Below are 16,413 nucleotides of genomic sequence, written 5' to 3' on the forward strand. Positions count from 1 at the left end.
GTAATCTCATATATATAATTGGCTACCTGTATATACATACATGTATGTATATATTCTACTCGATTCAAATGTGACCTCCAAGAAGGTTTTATTGACCCCAGACATAAGGCATTACTTTCCCCCCTCCTTTTACAGGGACCACTGCTATCACCTCAACTTGCCAATGACTGTATTCGTACTGTAGTTCCCTCCATCTAGGGCTACCTCTCCCATAAGATAGTATGCTAAGAGAACAGCTCCCAGAATGTCTGTGCTAATCCTGGGAAGCTACGACTACACTGGCTTACATGGCAAAAGGGAATTAGGGAGCAGATAGAAGTAAAGTTGCTAATCAGCTGAGTTAAAAATGGGGGATCGCCTGGGTGGACGAGCATAATCACGTAAGTGCTTAAAAGTGGAAGAAGAGGCAGAAGGGTTGGTCAGAGAGATGTGACAGCGGAAAGAGATTTGACGCATGTGAGGGACTTAACTCACAGAGCGGGCTTTGAAGATAGACGAGGGGACCGTGAGCCAGGGAATGAGGGAGGCCTCTAGAAACTGGGAAAGGTCCTCAGCTGCCAGCCCGCAAGGAAACAGGGTCTCAGCCCTACAGCCGCAAGAAACTGAATGCTGTGGAAATGTAAATTGGTGCAGCCACTACAGAAAGCAGTATGGAAGCTCCTCAAAAACTTAAAATAGAACTACCATATAATCCAGCAATCCCACTTCTGGGAATACATCCAAAGGAGATGAAAACTGGATCTCAGAGATACCTGTACTCCCATGCTCATTGCAGCCTCACCACAATAGCCAAGGTATGTAAACAACCTGTGTGTCCATCAATGGATGAACGGATAATGAAGACGTCACACACACACACACACACACACACACACACAGGACTATTATTCAGCTGCAAGAAAGGACATTTTGCCATTTGCAACAACATGGGTGGCTCTTGAAGACATTATGCTAAGTGAGATAAGTCAGAGAAAGATAAATACTGTATAATCTCACTTATATGTGGAATCTTAAAAGGCCACACTTATAAAAATAGTAAGTAAAATGGTGGTTGCCAAGGGCTGGGGGCTGGAGGAATAGGCAGAGGCTTGTAGAAGGTACGAACTTTCAGTCATAAGACAATAAGTTCCGGGGATCTGACGTACAGCACTGTGACTATAGTTAACAACACTTAGTTTAAGCCACTAAGTGGGGGGCAATTTATTATGGCAGCCATAGGAAACTAATAACAGACAGATTGCTCCTTGGGGATAGGGATCAATTCTTATTCCCTTTGCCCCCTCAGGGGGCTTAACCCAATTAAGGTGATAGGCACAAAGGAAATGCTGCCTAAAAGGGTGTCATTGAGTCCAACCATCCCGTGGCTCCGTTCTTTCCCATGGGCAAGGCTAATACAAATCTGACAATATTGAGCGGAGAAAGAACTGGCCTTGCAGTTGGGCTATCACCGAATGCCCCCGCGCAGCAAAGGATCTTTAGTGGCTTCTCACCTATACACTGTCCTGACTGGCGGTCCAGGTCAAAACCATTCGTGCATTGTTGCTGAGGGAAAGGGGAGAAGAAAAAGGCAAGGTCAGTTTACTTATTTTGGTTTCACTATAAAAATATTATAATGGCATCACCGAAAGTTCGGGAAATGGAGTTAAAGAGGAAAAAAACGTCCATAATACCAACACCTGTTTCATAATGGCTATTTGTTATCCTCCCCCCGCTCCTTTCTGTATATTTTCTTACAACCATTCCACATTTACCATTACTTTTCAAGCTCCTGCACCATTGCTTCCAAACCCCCATTTTTAGCAGATAGTTTCATGCTCTAGTCATGAAAAGCAGTAATAATTGCATCGGATCTGCCAGATGAGGCATGTCCTGTGTTCATCCCTTTTTGGGAATGGATATGACTGCTTTTAAGGGCAGTCAATTCACTTTGGGTGTTACTAAACCTCACCCGCTCAGTGCCCAGTATGAGTTCTTTGTACCCAAGGAAAACCTGAATGTGAGGTCTGTACGTCAAATGAAAGCTACTCAGTGATGCAGTCAGTTTTCTAAGAAAAGCAGAATTGGGGAAATTCCTCCATTTCAACCTGAGCAAGACAACTACACAAAGATGCTTTCAGAAATATAGATCTCCAACAGTTCCCAAGGGTTGTAGGCTTCACGTACAACTTGAGTTACAATTCCATGCATTTAGAAAAATGTCATGGGGGTCGACAGTGGGCCATTCGGGAAGACCCTGGAGCTCAGCATTTTGTAGGAATAAGCCAAAGAGGTGTGTTTCTGACTGTGGGATCTCCACCCCTGGCCTTCCCTGCTGCTTCAGAAGTTCAGCTTCCCTGCGCAGTGGGATGGTTTGTGGAGATGACAGATTTAGCTTGCATTTCTGGGAGTAGGGTCAGCTGTCTTAGAGCCTTGGGGCAAAAGAAACAGCACAGAGCCAGAAGGCTGTGCCATAAAGCTCAGGAAACCAGGAGAGCTGGGTTCCAGCCCTGGCTCGCCGACTAATGCCAAGTGCAGGCATTGCAGGGGCACTACTGCCCGCAAACACTACAGCACCACGTTTGACTTAACACTGACAATAAGTCACGACCTCCCTCCTGAGGGACAGAAAGGAGGGAGCTTGACCCAATTATGAGTCTTGGATTAGGAGTCACGACACTGATCCCAGCCCTGACACGAATGAACTACATCACCTGGGGCAAGTCTCAAGGTCTCTGAACCCCAGTTTTAATTGCTGTACAAGGAAGAGCTAGATTTAGGTAAACTGTAAAGCCTCTCACACCCCCACAATCCAAGGATTCTAAAATGCGTGGCTGGACACCCTGATTTTCAACACCTTCTAGATAATTAACAAAATAAAAACCTTACCTGTGCATTCCCAGGACTTAGAAGACAGAGAGCCAGAACGGTGACAGTGAGTAACCTGCAGAGTGCAAAAAGTTGACGTAAATGCCCAAGATACTTCTAGGAGCCAGGTCTGGGGGCAAAATGGATCTCATGCTGCCCGTATGCTTACAATGGCAATGCCACCTTGTGCTTATATTGGGGGAGGCCTCCGGAAAGACCAATGGGGACCCCAGACACCCCAACCATCCCAAACAGAACCAGGTCTCTTCTACTGGTTTCATGTGCTGCAATAATACATTAGATTGCATTTTTTAAATAAAGGGTTTTGCTGTTTCAAAGAACAAATCTAAAACCCACTGCGGTGGTATTAGCCATGTATTGGCCAGTTGCTTTGATCTTTCCTCCTTACACAGGGAGACTGGCCTGAGTTTTGAACATCTTTATTCTGCAATGGATGCAGAGTGGCTAAATCATCAGGTCCTCAAAACGATAAAAAGAAAGTGCAACCATGAAACACTTGGGTTCCACAGAAGGAAGGTGTCATAGGTATGTCACCTAATCCCAGAGCATGCTCCATGCAGGCCCTGAGGGAGAAGAGGAGGGGACCTGGGCAGCCCCATGAAGAAGCACAGCAGGAAAACCTAGGAGGGATCAAGAAACTGGGGTTCAGGATGGCTCTGCGTTCACAAGCCCCCAAACCTCTCTGAGCCTGCGATTTCTACCCTTCGTCACTCACAAGCTTCTGTCCAATACAACTATAGTTGCCAATATGCTTTAAAAATACAAAATCGATACCCCCTCACACCCATCAGGACAGTTAGAATCAAAACAGCAGAACACAAAAAGGTGATGGGCAATAAGAGGTCCAAATTTCTAGGTGTAAGACAAGTCATGAGACGTAATGTACATCACAGGGAATATAGTCAATAGTATTGTGATAGCACAGTGTGGTGTCAGATGGTCGCTGGGCTTACCACAGTGATCACTTCTTTAGGTATAGAAATGTTAAATAACTGTGGTGTACACCTGAAACTGATATGTTGTATGTCAGCTATATTTTTAAATAAAAATTGTTTTTAAAAAAGCAGAAAACAAGCGTTGATAAGGATGTGGAGAAATTAGAACCCTTGTGCACTGTTGGTGGGAATGTAAAATAGTGCAGCCGTTGGAGGAAAACAGACTGGCAGTTCCTTACAATATTAAAAATAGAATTACCATATGATCCAGCAAACCCACTTCTGGGTATCTACCCAAAGAATTAAAAACGGGGTCTCAAAGAGTTATCTGTGCACCCATGTTAATAGTCGCATTATTCACAATAGCCAAGAGATGGAAGCGATCCAAGGGTCCATAGATGGATGAATGGATAAACAAGATGTGATGTCTACATACAATGGAATATTATTCAGGCTTAAAAAGGAATGAAATTCTGACATATGCTACAAATTGGATGAACCTTGAAGTCAGCATGCTAAGTGAAATAAGCCAGTTACAAAAAGACAAATACTGTATGACTGCACTTATATGAGGTGTCTACAGTAATCAAAATCATAGAGACAGAAAGCAGAATGGGGGTTGCCAGGGACTCAGGAAAGGAGATGCGGAGTTGTTTAATGGGTATAGAGTTTCAGTTTTGCAAGATGAAAAGAGTTCCAGAGATGGGTTGCACAACAATGTGAATGTATTTAACACCACTGAACTGTACACTCAAAAATGGTTAAGATGATTTAAAAAAAAAAAAAAAAAGGGGGGGGTGGGGACCAGCCCGGTGGCTCAGGTGGTTAGAGCGCTGTGCTCCTAACACTAAGGTGGCCAGTTCGATTCCCACATGGGCCAGTGAGCTGCGCCCTCTACAGCTAAGATTGTGAACCAAAGCTGGGCTGTCATGAGCAGCCAGAGGTTGGCACATGGGCTGCTGAGTGCTATCGTGAGTGGCCAGCAGCTGGACTGGCGACCAACTGCGTCAGCCGGTGGGGAGCGCAAGGCTCATAATACCAGCATGGGCCAGGGAGCTGTGTCCTACACAACTAGACTGAGAAACAACGGCTTGAACCAGAGTGGGTGGGGGGGAGTAAAAGAAGGGGGGAAAAAAGATGGTAAAAAAATACAAAAATCTATGCAAATATAGTTTTATTTGGTGCTAATATTATTCAGTTCAACAGGGATTTATTTGACCAACTACTAACGCAGATGTGGACGGTAGGCAGAAGAGCTACGAAACTATGACCCAATCGCTGCCCTGGAGAGCTGGCTGGGGAGCCACTTGATTGATAACATCTATATACTTTGCTTAGGGCACTGATAGAAATACCCATTGAGAGCAATGAGAGCCACGCGAAGCCTTCCAGAGAAGGCTTCCTGGAAGAGGTGATCTTGAAGACTTCATCAGTAGAGCAGTGGACAGGGACATGGTTGGATTCAGTGACCTGTTACTGTTAAATACACCTCCACTTTATAATCTCTCCCTGCATAAAAAGAGTATTCAGCAGATTGCAAAACTCACTCAATCCATGACACAAAACTCATGTCAATCAGCAGCTTTGGGTACTTGGAGGGCCCCAGAATTAAGGGGACATCCAGAGAGACCAGAACCCTGCTGTGGTGCTAGGAGATGCAAGCCCAATTCCTTCATCTAGTCTCCAATCCAAAGAATAAAGTCTCTGAGCGTCCACAAGTTTTCATTTCATCTAAGTGCCTGCGCGAGCCAGGTTCTGAATGCTGGAGACAGCTCTGACCTTATAAAGCGCAGAGCCAAATCCCAGGGCTTTTTGATAGTTGCCACAGCCAGATTTATATCTGGAAGGAATGAAAGAACAATAACAAATTTATTTTCCAGGCTGTATATTATGAATTTCAATGTTTTCCTGTTTCTTCACATGAAGTTTCCTCTCGGTTAGTTATAAAACCCTGTCTCGTTTATGTTGGAGACAGAACAGGCTGACAGAATACAGTGGACTTCAAGAGTGAGTGGAAAAGGCATGCTAACCCCGTTTCTCCCCCTACTCCCCACTCCCCTGTTCCCTCTGGCGGGAGAGCAATCCCAGGACAGGTCTCTTCTGAGAGATTCAGCCTCAAACCCAGCCTCCTGGAACAGCCACACCTGCGTCCTGGGGGCCAGGTAAGCTCCAGGCTAAATCGAGAGGGTTTTCCAAAAAAGCGAAATAATACACAAGCATGCTGCTCTCGCAATGTCACAAACAGTTGCACCTTGTCATGAAAAACTGTAGAAAACTGCAAAAATAAACTAACTTTAGGAATACGGGGTGGGGTGGGGGGGACATTTGATGCTCTTAACTAGTCCCTGGAACTTGCAAAAACAGGTGGGTCCACCCACTTTATACATCCCCCTAAACTGTGAGGAAAGCCAGAGAGGCCAACGGAATCCCAGGGCTGTGTGTCCCCCGTCCAGAATGATATCATTACAGCTTAGTTTTCAGCGTATGTGCACGGGCACACACACACATAGACACACACACATAGACACACACACACACGCACACAATCTGTCTAAAGCAGTTACATTTTCAAGAGTCTGCTGGATAAAGACTGCAGATGTGATCTAGATAAAGTTCTCCAAGGTTTAACGATTACTTGACTAGAACTGCAATTTCCTTAAAGAACAGCAGAACGTTTGCTTACATGTGCTTCCGTCTGGAATCCCCACTTTTCATTAGCTTGAGACTTCTGGGTCGCATGCCCCTGGTGAATCCCACGCATGGGGCAAATCCAGCCCTGGGATGTTCAGCTTGCCCTTTCACTTGTCCAACAGCCGCCGCAGCAAAATAATTGCTAGTGAACCAGTAATTGGTCTCCCGAATTTAAATATATATATATATAAATTCTTTTAAAAACACCCCCACAAGTTTGCTGCCCTTTCCAAAAAGAGGAAACAAGCTCTGAGGTTTTTGCAGACCTCTCTCGGATGCGGACTCTGTATTATAAAATACCCACTCCCAAAAGAAGGCTTCAAGATGGAAATTACAGAGGCGCAGCTTTTTATAATTAACAATATCATTGCATCACTAGCTAATGCCTTTTCCAATATCCTGACACCGCCTCACTCAGTCCATAGCCATTTTCCACCCATCAGGTTTTCAGGAAGGTTTCCAGACCCCGGAGGGAGAGTCCGGAGGGGAGAACCTACCTTTTAACTCGTGGCATGTCCGAGATGCTGAGCAGGAGAAGCAGAGGGGGAGAGAAGAGGTCGCAGGGCGGGACCCTCGGAGCAGTTCCTGACCTCCGGCCTCTCCTGGGCCCGTGGGGCTCGCTGATATTTTATTCCGGGGGCGACAGCGAGTCGCGGAAAGGACAAGGGGGAGAGCCTGGGTCCTCGGAGCCACTGGAGAGCCGACAGCGGAAAGCACCTGGTTTTGCTTAGCCCTCTTCAGTAATTCAGCATTAAACCAATTGGAGGAGGAATGTTAAAAATGAACACTTCATTTTCTAAGTATGTTAAACAATGCAAATGGGGCCTCAGTCTGGACACAGCTGGTTCAGATTACAGCGCTCGCCCACTGGCTAGACTCCGCACAACAATCTCGGGGCGTCTGCCAGGGCCCAGCGCTCGGCGCTGGGAGGGGAGCCCTTTCCCCGCCGCGGAGCAGCCGCACTCGGGCCCCGGCTTCTCGGCTGCAGGCGATTGGCGGGCGGGGCGCGGGGGGGTGCGGGGGCGGGAGGGCCCGTTGACCCTTTACTTCCCACCCGGGAGGGCATCCCCGGCCGGGCGCCGTGGCCCAGGCGGGGGACAGGACCCGGCACCGGCACCCCCGCCACTGGGACGCCCAGGAAAGCGAGTCGCCGCTGGGAGAACCACTGGAACTCACGACCAACAGCGCGACAGGGACAAGCATCTTATGGTTCATTGGGAAGCCAGAAGCAGTGAGGCAGCGGCTGGGGGACGCGACCGGAGACTCACGGCTTTCCAGAAGAAGGGCTGGGGGGGGACGGGACGTGGCCGCCGCCTCGAGACCTCAGCTTGTGCGACGCACCCCCCCCGGGCCGCTCGCCCCGCCCCGCCCGCCGCCCGGGCTTCTCCCGCACGGTCTCGCTTTGATTAAAAAGTGTCCTGGAGCGAATCCACACGCTGCACACCTTAGACGCGCACGACGTTAGGTGTCCACCGTGTCCCAAGGAAGCTGGCATGAAGTTTCTTACATGAAAAGAGAAACATGTGTCCCTTGGCTGCAAAGTGATTGTAACAAGAGCAAAGGTGATTTGAAAAGACGACAGGACAGTCAGGAACAGCGGAATGACGACAATCACCTAAAAGCACGATGCTGAGTTCTTCACGTTTGTTATATCAGTGGTTTCAAACTTGTTTATTCTCCCTTTTTTTAAAAACAGTGGAACCCTTTTTATCAAATGAAATCTTACCAAAGACACTGTTCTATTAAAGACCAAGTGGGTTGGCAAGAGCCCAAGCGCCTCCCTCCCCACCCGCGTCTTCCCCTGGGCCCTTCAACAAACCCCCACCTACCGCTGTGCAAGCACGGATGGAGTCCTTTCTCCTCACGGAAATGATGGGCAGTAGGAATTATTATCCCCATTGAGAGAGGTTGGGTAACTTCCCTGAGGTCACACAGCTAATCTTTGACACCGGGGTGGCTCCCAACTCTGCATGGGTGGTAAGTAGGTGGAATTGTGCTGAAGGGGATCAAAGTTTTGCCACCCTGAAGCTGCCTTTTGGGATATTGATTTTTAAGCTGGTGATTAAGACTCAGAAAGAAACTGTACCTGCCCCCACCCCTCTCTCCTGCCTAAGAGATTCAGAGGGAAAGACCTACTCCTATCCTAGGAGGGAAATCCTAGGATATTCTCCTTAGCAGCCTAATTTTAATTGAGTATGGTGAGGGAGAGGGCATCTAACAGGCCCTTTACTAGCTCTCCCCTGTGTGCCATTGTTTCTCGATTGCCTGGCAAAATTACCTGCCATGTATGTTCGCTGTTCCTCACCTACCTGTAAATTGCCCACTCTCACTTCTGAAATCTATGGCCCCATCCTCCCCGCCCCCTATTTTCTCCATTGTCCACAATGTCATATATACCCAATGTTGCCTCACTGTCTTTGCAATTTTCATGCCTATGTGAATTCTCCATGCACGTATATTTGATTTTCTCCTGTTAATCTGTCTCCGTTAATTTGATTATTAGCCCAGCTAGAGGAATGTAGAAGATGGGAGGAAAAGTATTATTTTTTTTAAGCCCCCACGGTATTCTAAAAATACACTCAACAAAGATGGCAGAATGTTGATAGTTGTCGAAATTCAGTGTCCATTTATTCTATTTACTTCGTATGTGTTGGAAATTACCCATCATAAAACATTTTTTGTGTCCATTATACTTATGACATTGGTCATCACTCCCATTGCTTATAATAGCAAAAGATTATAAACAACCTTAACGTCCATCAGTTGGGCACTAATAGGGTTAAATAACGTAAGGGACTTCTAAAAATGGACTCGTGCAACCAACGGAAAAAAGTTAGACACGTAAGAGTTCATGGATGACTCCGTTTACGAAGAAATCAAAATGGCGTAGTGACTGGGAGGGGCCCCAGGGGACTTCTGGGTGCTGGTAATATTCTAATTATTGATCTGGGTGCTGGTTCCATAGGCTGCGTACACTTAGGATTTATGAAGTCTGGATGTTACACTTTATTTTTTTTAAAAAGACTGCAACATCTCCCTAGGTGCTGATATTGAAGGATTTCCCATATATTTTGTAGGTCAAAATGGTAGACTATTGGTAATTTCATTTAACTCAAACTAATATATTAAGAAGTGTAAAAGTAAGCTGTAGAACTCTCTGTGAAGCATGCCACTATTCAAGAGAAAAAATATGTATACACAAGTTATGCTTGTATGTGTACAGAGAAAACATCTGAAGGATACACGAGAAACTGTTAGCATTGCTTGTCTTCTAGGAAGGAAATTGGGTAGGTGGCTGGGTAAGAGATGTGAGAGGAAAATTTGCTCTTCAGTGCTCACCGTTTGGTAGAATTTGAGTGTTGTACCATGAGCATGTATTACCCATTCAAACTATGAGGTTAATTGCAAAAAAAGATGTATTCTATTTATGTAGGGCTATTTGGTAGAGTAGGGAGAGTTTTAAATGACTTACTCCATTACCTCATTTTTCTATTAAGGTTAATAGGATAAGGAGGGAGAGAAAATCAACGTGCCTGTTTTCTACATGAGCAAATTGAAGACCCTGAAAGCAAATCTGTCTGGGGCCCCGTCTTAGACCAGAAAATGTTTCCATCTTAAAACTGTAGGGGTGGAATAAGAGGGATTAGGGCCACATATATAACAGTCCAAACTCCAGCCAAAACCAAGCCCATTCGATTCTGGAGCTCTCATTCTTTCCAGTTTACTGAGCCGTGTCAACAAAAGTTATCTGCACAAATCTAATGCCAGGAGGAGTCCCCAATCTGGGGTGTGGTAAAGGAGGAACAGTTTGCAAACCTAGGAGATGCAGCCTTCAGTGGAAACTGAAAACGGGCTCTGCAGAGACCAAGTGGAGGTTGCTTTGTATAGAGAAAGTCCTGCCTTAGTTGCCGATGGGTCCATTTTTATGCAATGAAGAATCCAAATTTGCACAGTCTGATTGGTCCAAATAGCACTGTCCTAATTGGTTGTCATAGAGTTGTTCTGATTGGTCAGTAAAGATGCAAATGGGGATCTAACTGTGCAGTTCCAACTGGATGGGGCAGGTCTCTGTCCTATTGGCTGAAAGAAGATGCCAGGAACTTCTTGATAAGGGTGAGATCAGATGGCTGAACACAGGGTAAGAGGCTGGCAGCTCAGTCTGTGGTTTTCCTCTGAAATGCAGAGTTCATGAGAGGCCTTCACCAGCAAGGACTGCTAGACTAGTGAAGAACTTGAGCCCATTTAACCACAATGAGTTCTTCTTGGAAGGTATATTCCTTCTCAGGGTCAACATTTGCTTTCTCTGACTTACTGCCTATACATGTTCCTGTGTCACTCACCTCCTCACCACCTAGTCCCACTTTCATCCTCTGAAATCTGGCCATATCACCACCATTCACCCCAATGATGCTCCCTAAGTTTCCTAGTGTCCTCATGGCCAAACATCATGTCCTCCATCTTTAATCGTTCCTTTGTCTCTTTGAAGAACTTGCCCATTGATAATCCATCTTCTCCTCTTGTGTCCAGGACTTTAAGTTTTCTGGTTTTCTCACTATGACTGCATTTTCTCCAGCCTCTTTTCTTTCTCCTCCTCCCTAGCCAGAGTCCCACAAATTGGATCCAGCCTCTCTACTCTTTCTCACTACCCTCTTGTCCTAGGGATAGTCACTCGACCTATAGATGTTATGGGACATGGGTCCCATAAACTGTCAGCATTGTGCAGATGACTCTCAAATAAATCCCTTTCATCATTCCTAACTTCTCTCTTTCTCTGCAGACCCAAATATTTAGCTCCTTAGGAGATATTTCGCCAAATCCATTTCCTCACCCAATTTACCAGGCACCAAGTCAGTGTAATTCATTCATTCCCTGTGAACCAATAAAAAAGTCAAAAGGATTCCACTCCAGTGGTAATTTTTGGTTTGGGGTTTTGAGTGGTGGTGGTGGTGATGTGTGCATATGTTTTAATAGAAATAGCACAACGGTTATGTTTCATGATAAAATGATACATGTTCTGACATCATATTCTGTAGGTTGGTGGTCTAGGGCTGATATGACATCTCTGTCCCTTTTAGCAGAGAGTCAAGCTCCTTCTATCTTGTTGCCTAGCAATCTCTAGGATGTTAACCTACTCTACATGGTCCAAAATGACACACTTCCACGACACCTATATTTCAGAAAGCAGGATATAAGTTGATAGCCGCACCTAGCTGCAAGGGACACTGGGAGATGTAGCCTGTGTTCTGAGAGGTCATTAACCTACTTCGCTAAATGTCTGGAGTTTGCTTAGTGTGAAAGCAGAAAACGAACATCAAAGGACAAGCAGTAAACTCTGCCGGAAACCCTAAGGAACATCAATTATCTCCCGACTTTCTTTACCCATTTTTATTTCTACAGTGATTTTTTCCATTGTCAACTATGTTGTAAACATTTCTTTCAGTTTATCTTTTACCTTGTAATCTAATGGCATTTTTGGAAATGCATACAGTTTACATTTCTATATACTTCGATGTCTTAATCCCATCTTTCATGGTTTCTGCTTTCTGTGTCTTGCTTATGTTAAACATATAATGGCCTTTAAAAATATTGGTTCTATTTCTCTGGAGAACCCTGACAAATACAGCACCCTAAGCAACTTTTTAACCTTGCAGAGCTTCAGGTTTTCAGCTATAATGGGGCAAAAAGAATACCACGGTGTTGTAAGGGCGATAGTGTTCAGAAAGCACCTAGCAGGTGCCAGCGCACAGTAGGCCCTCAATAAAGGTTAGGAAACTTTCTCTCTTTTATTTTTACCATGAGTCACTAATGGGTCAAGAGTACAAGTAAGGGTGTCTAGGCCTAGGTGCCCCTGCCAGTCTTGGGAATGTTAAAAAAGGACATTGCCTGGAGGAGGAGATTGTGAAGTCTTAAACCTTAGACATTACATTTACTGTAACCCCCCTAGTTTTACAAATGTGAAAACTAAGGCCCAGAGAGACTGACTTAGCCAAGATCATATAATTTGAGGCAGAACAGGAATTGGAATCCAGGTTTCTGAACTCCTGTTCCAGGATTTCTTCCCCTATCACATGCGGTCTCTAACTGTACTCGAATGTAACCAACTTGTTCGAGAATGTCAGGATTTTCTACACATACTTGGAATTCTCAGGAAACTCGGCGAATGGTGAAAACCCCTGGGCTTTTTGTGCGGATTGTTTTAACTGGCTGTGATTTTAACATATAATCATGTATAAAACATGAGATCTCTACTATCAAAAAGTCTTTAGGCAAGCACACTCTTTGCCATGGAATCCCCGAGCTGCACTCGAGAAAATAGCTAATGGCACTCTTCTGTTTGTCATTTCCGTTTCATTTTTGTCTGTTAGTTTTCTGACACTTCATATGTATTGAGGTTTGGGGCAAAGTTAATACATGTAATATCTTTATAAAAGGATGATGTTCAAATTACCTCATTTCCTATTTGCAATCCACATAAGATCAGTGGCTCTGAGATTCTTGAATTTACCAGACCAGTAAAATCAACCCTCTCAAAAATTAGAGGGAACAATATTATACCGCCAACTTTCAATTCTGCCAAATCAAAATAAAAAATACATACAACCGTAATATAGCACGTCATCATATTGCATCAAAGAAAGGACGTTTAACACCAACTGTAGGAGAGACTGTGTAAGCTTCCCTACCTATCCAGATGGGATACCAAACCTTAACATTCCTGGAGAGTTCAAGAACAGGAGAGGCATACATTATTTGATCACCTCTATTGTCCTACAAAAAGTATAAGATTGACTCCTTGTTACAGTTTTAAGACATGCAATGTGAAAATGCTTGCAAAATAAAAGGAAGTAGGTGGTGGTACAGGATGAAAGCAGAGTTGATAATCCTGACTTGTTAATCGTTGAAGTGGACGATGGGTACACGGATTCATTGTCACTCTGTCTGCTTTTGTGTCTGTTTCAAAATTTTCTTGAATGAAGTTTTTAAAATTTTTAAGAAAATACGGCATAATATTTACATTTCATAAAGCTGAGTAATGAGTATGCAAGCATTGATTCTGTATCTTTTGAACATATTTTAACTTTTGTATTTGTGATTACTGCTTTGAAGTGCTTGTGGGCTAAATCCAACATTTAGGTCCATAGTTAATGTTGACTGCTTTTTTCCTGAGTATGGGTCACACTTTCTTTTTGGGATTACACATAGTTTTGGGGCTGAAATCTAGACAATTTAGGTTATGTGTAATAACTATTGATTCTGATATATTTTTCTGATGTTTTAAAACTTGGATTTAAACTGAGGAAGCCGTCTTCCCCATGGGAGAGTATGGCTGCTGATGTCTCTGTTTTGTTTTTTTCCCAATTACAATTGACATTCAATATTATATTGGTTTCAGGTGTACAGCATAGTGGTCAGATACTTGTATTGCTTACAAAGTGATCCCTCCATAAATCTTGCACAAACCTGATACCACATAGGGTTGTTACAATATTCTTGACGATATTTCCTAAACTGTACATTACATCCCCATGACTATTTTGTAACTGCTAATTTGTACATCTTAACCCCGTTTTCAACTAGCACTCCAAACCCCCTCCCATCTGGCAACTATCAAAATATTCTCTGTATCTATGAGTTTGTTTCTGTTTTGTTTTTTAGATTCCACATATAAATGAAATTATATGGTATTTGTCTTCTCTGACTTATTTTACTTAGCATAATTGCCCCTAGGTTTATCCATGTTGCATTGGTAAGATTTCATCCTTTTTTATGACCGAGTAATATTCCATTGTATATATGTACTACATCTTCTTCAACCAATCGTCTTTTGATTGAAGCATTTAATCCATTTACATTTTAAGTAATTATTGTTAGGTATGTAGTTATTGCCGTTTTGTTTTCTGATTGTTTTTGTAGTTCTCTGTTCCTTTCTTGTTCTCTTGTTCTCTTCTCTTGTATGTTCATGACTTTCTGTAGTGCTGTGTTTGGCTTCCTCTTTATTTCTAGTATATCTCTTGTAGATTTGGGTATGTGGTTACCATGTACTTCATGTATACCAAGCTGTGCTTACAGCAGTCTTCTTTAAGTTGCTGGTCACTTACGTTCGTACACATTCTAAAATCACTACCATTTTTACTCACCCCCCTCCACATTTTTGTTTTTGTCATTATTTTTCAGTTCTTTTGTGTGTATTCCTTAATTTACTATTACAATTACATCTGATCTTCCTACTGTACTTTTGCCTTTTAACTTTTATACTAGCTTTAGTGTTGGCTGATCCACATTTATTACGTTTGCCTTTGTCAATGAGAATTTTTTCTTTGCGATATTTTCTTATTCATATAACTTTTTTCCTTCTTCTTCTTAAATGAGTCCCTTTAACATTTCTTGTAATACTGGTTTGGTGGTGATGAACTCCTTCAGCTATTTCTTGTCTGGGAAGCTCTTTATCTGCCCTTCCATTCTAAATTACAGCTTTGCTGGGTAGAATAATCTTGGTTGGATGTCCTTACTTTCCATCACTGAACATTTTGTGCCAATCCTTTCATGTCTCTGCTGTTTTTCAGAGGTCGCCGTTGCATGACTTAATGGTCAACAGAGGCTGTGCACGTTAAATAGCTCTCACGCATTCTTCCATCCATTGCCAACGAATGTGTGTGGACTGAGAAACATTTACAAGCCAGTCTCACATGGGCTTAGGCTCTTCTTCCCACTGGGCTCTCAGGTCTTCCCCTGCACGAGTCAGGTCTTTCTATCAGCCAGGACCCTTCCATGGCTTTCTCAGTCCCAGGGTCTCCCCATTCAATTTCTACTGGTGAGCCGTTTGCCCTATCTGGAATTACCTCAGGCTAGCAAAACTGAGTTTTCTCCATGTTTGCCTTCCAAGTTCACCACTTTTTCTTTTCTTTAAAAAAATTTATTATTTTATATTAATTTCAGGTGTACAGCATAGTGGTTAGACATTTATATAATTTAAGAAGCAATCCGCCTGACTAGTCTAGTACCCACCTGGCACTACACATAGCTATAACCATATTAGTGACTGTATTCTGTATGCTTTACTTTACATCCTCATGACTGCTTTGTAATTACCAGTTTGTAGGTACTTCTTAGTGCCTTCACCCTTTTCATCTTGCCTGACCCCTCTCCCATCTATCACCCCAATAAATCTAGTACCCATCTGATACCATACATAGTTATTACAATATTATTGACTATTCATTATGCTATACTCTATATCCTCATGACTACTGAATGACAACCAATGTGTACTTCTTAATCCCTTCCCCTTTGTCACCCACCCCCAAGTTCACCACTTTTAACCGACAAAGTCATGGTTCTTGCATAGCCTCCATCGTCCACCATCGAGTTCACCCCCTCACGCCACAAAGCTGCTGATTTTCAAGATTGGCTTGGTGCTAGAAAAACCAGGAGGCTTGAGGAGACAGGGGAGCTCCAGGCAGGAAGGCTACAGACTCCAACAGTTCTTATCTGAAGCTCTTGAAGTTTTTCAAAAATCAACAGTCATCAATTTCTTGTCTGTCTTTGGTTAATTACCAGAGAGCCTCAAAAGGGTCATTTTTGACCATTTTTGTTTTATACTTATTCTTGCAGGAAGGATTGGCTGACTTCTTCACACTTTCATATCCAGCTGTCCCTCCTAATACAGTGGTACCTCGGTTTTCAAACGTCTCCATTAGCGAACATTTCGGTTTACGAACGCTGTAAATTTTATGTATCTATGGTATCATTAGATAGTAAAATTCATGCTAAATTCCCAGTTTTAGGGTTTGATTTTACAGGTCTGGAACGGATTAACCCATTTTGCATTCCTTTCTATGGGGAAACCGTGCCTCGGTTTTCGAACATTTCAGAACTCGAACGGTCTTCAGGAACAGATTATGTTCGAAAACCACTGTATCTG

The 16,413-nt window shown here is 43.6% G+C and overlaps 1 protein-coding gene across 3 annotated transcripts in view; it reads right to left on the minus strand.

Moving 5' to 3' along the window:
• FBLN5 (fibulin 5) overlaps positions 1-7,839 on the minus strand; it is a 72,764-nt gene extending 64,925 nt beyond the window's left edge. Inside the window, exons 1-4 of one of the 3 annotated variants that reach the window (XM_081050520.1) lie at positions 7,760-7,839; positions 6,989-7,226; positions 2,866-2,920; positions 1,491-1,542 (exon numbers count right to left, since the gene is read on the minus strand). In XM_081050520.1, the coding sequence (XP_080906646.1) occupies positions 1,491-1,542; positions 2,866-2,920; positions 6,989-7,005 (124 nt within the window). In that variant the 5' untranslated portion in view covers positions 7,006-7,226; positions 7,760-7,839. Of the gene's footprint in view, positions 1-1,490; positions 1,543-2,865; positions 2,921-6,483; positions 6,967-6,988; positions 7,227-7,759 lie in introns of those variants that run through there. The other 2 variants (XM_081050521.1, XM_081050519.1) reach the window with 2 other exon arrangements.
• Between the last annotated feature and the right edge of the window lie 8,574 nt (positions 7,840-16,413).

This window comes from Rhinolophus hipposideros, assembly GCF_964194185.1.
Source record: "Rhinolophus hipposideros genome assembly, chromosome: 5".
Taxonomy (NCBI): Eukaryota; Metazoa; Chordata; class Mammalia; order Chiroptera; family Rhinolophidae; genus Rhinolophus; species Rhinolophus hipposideros.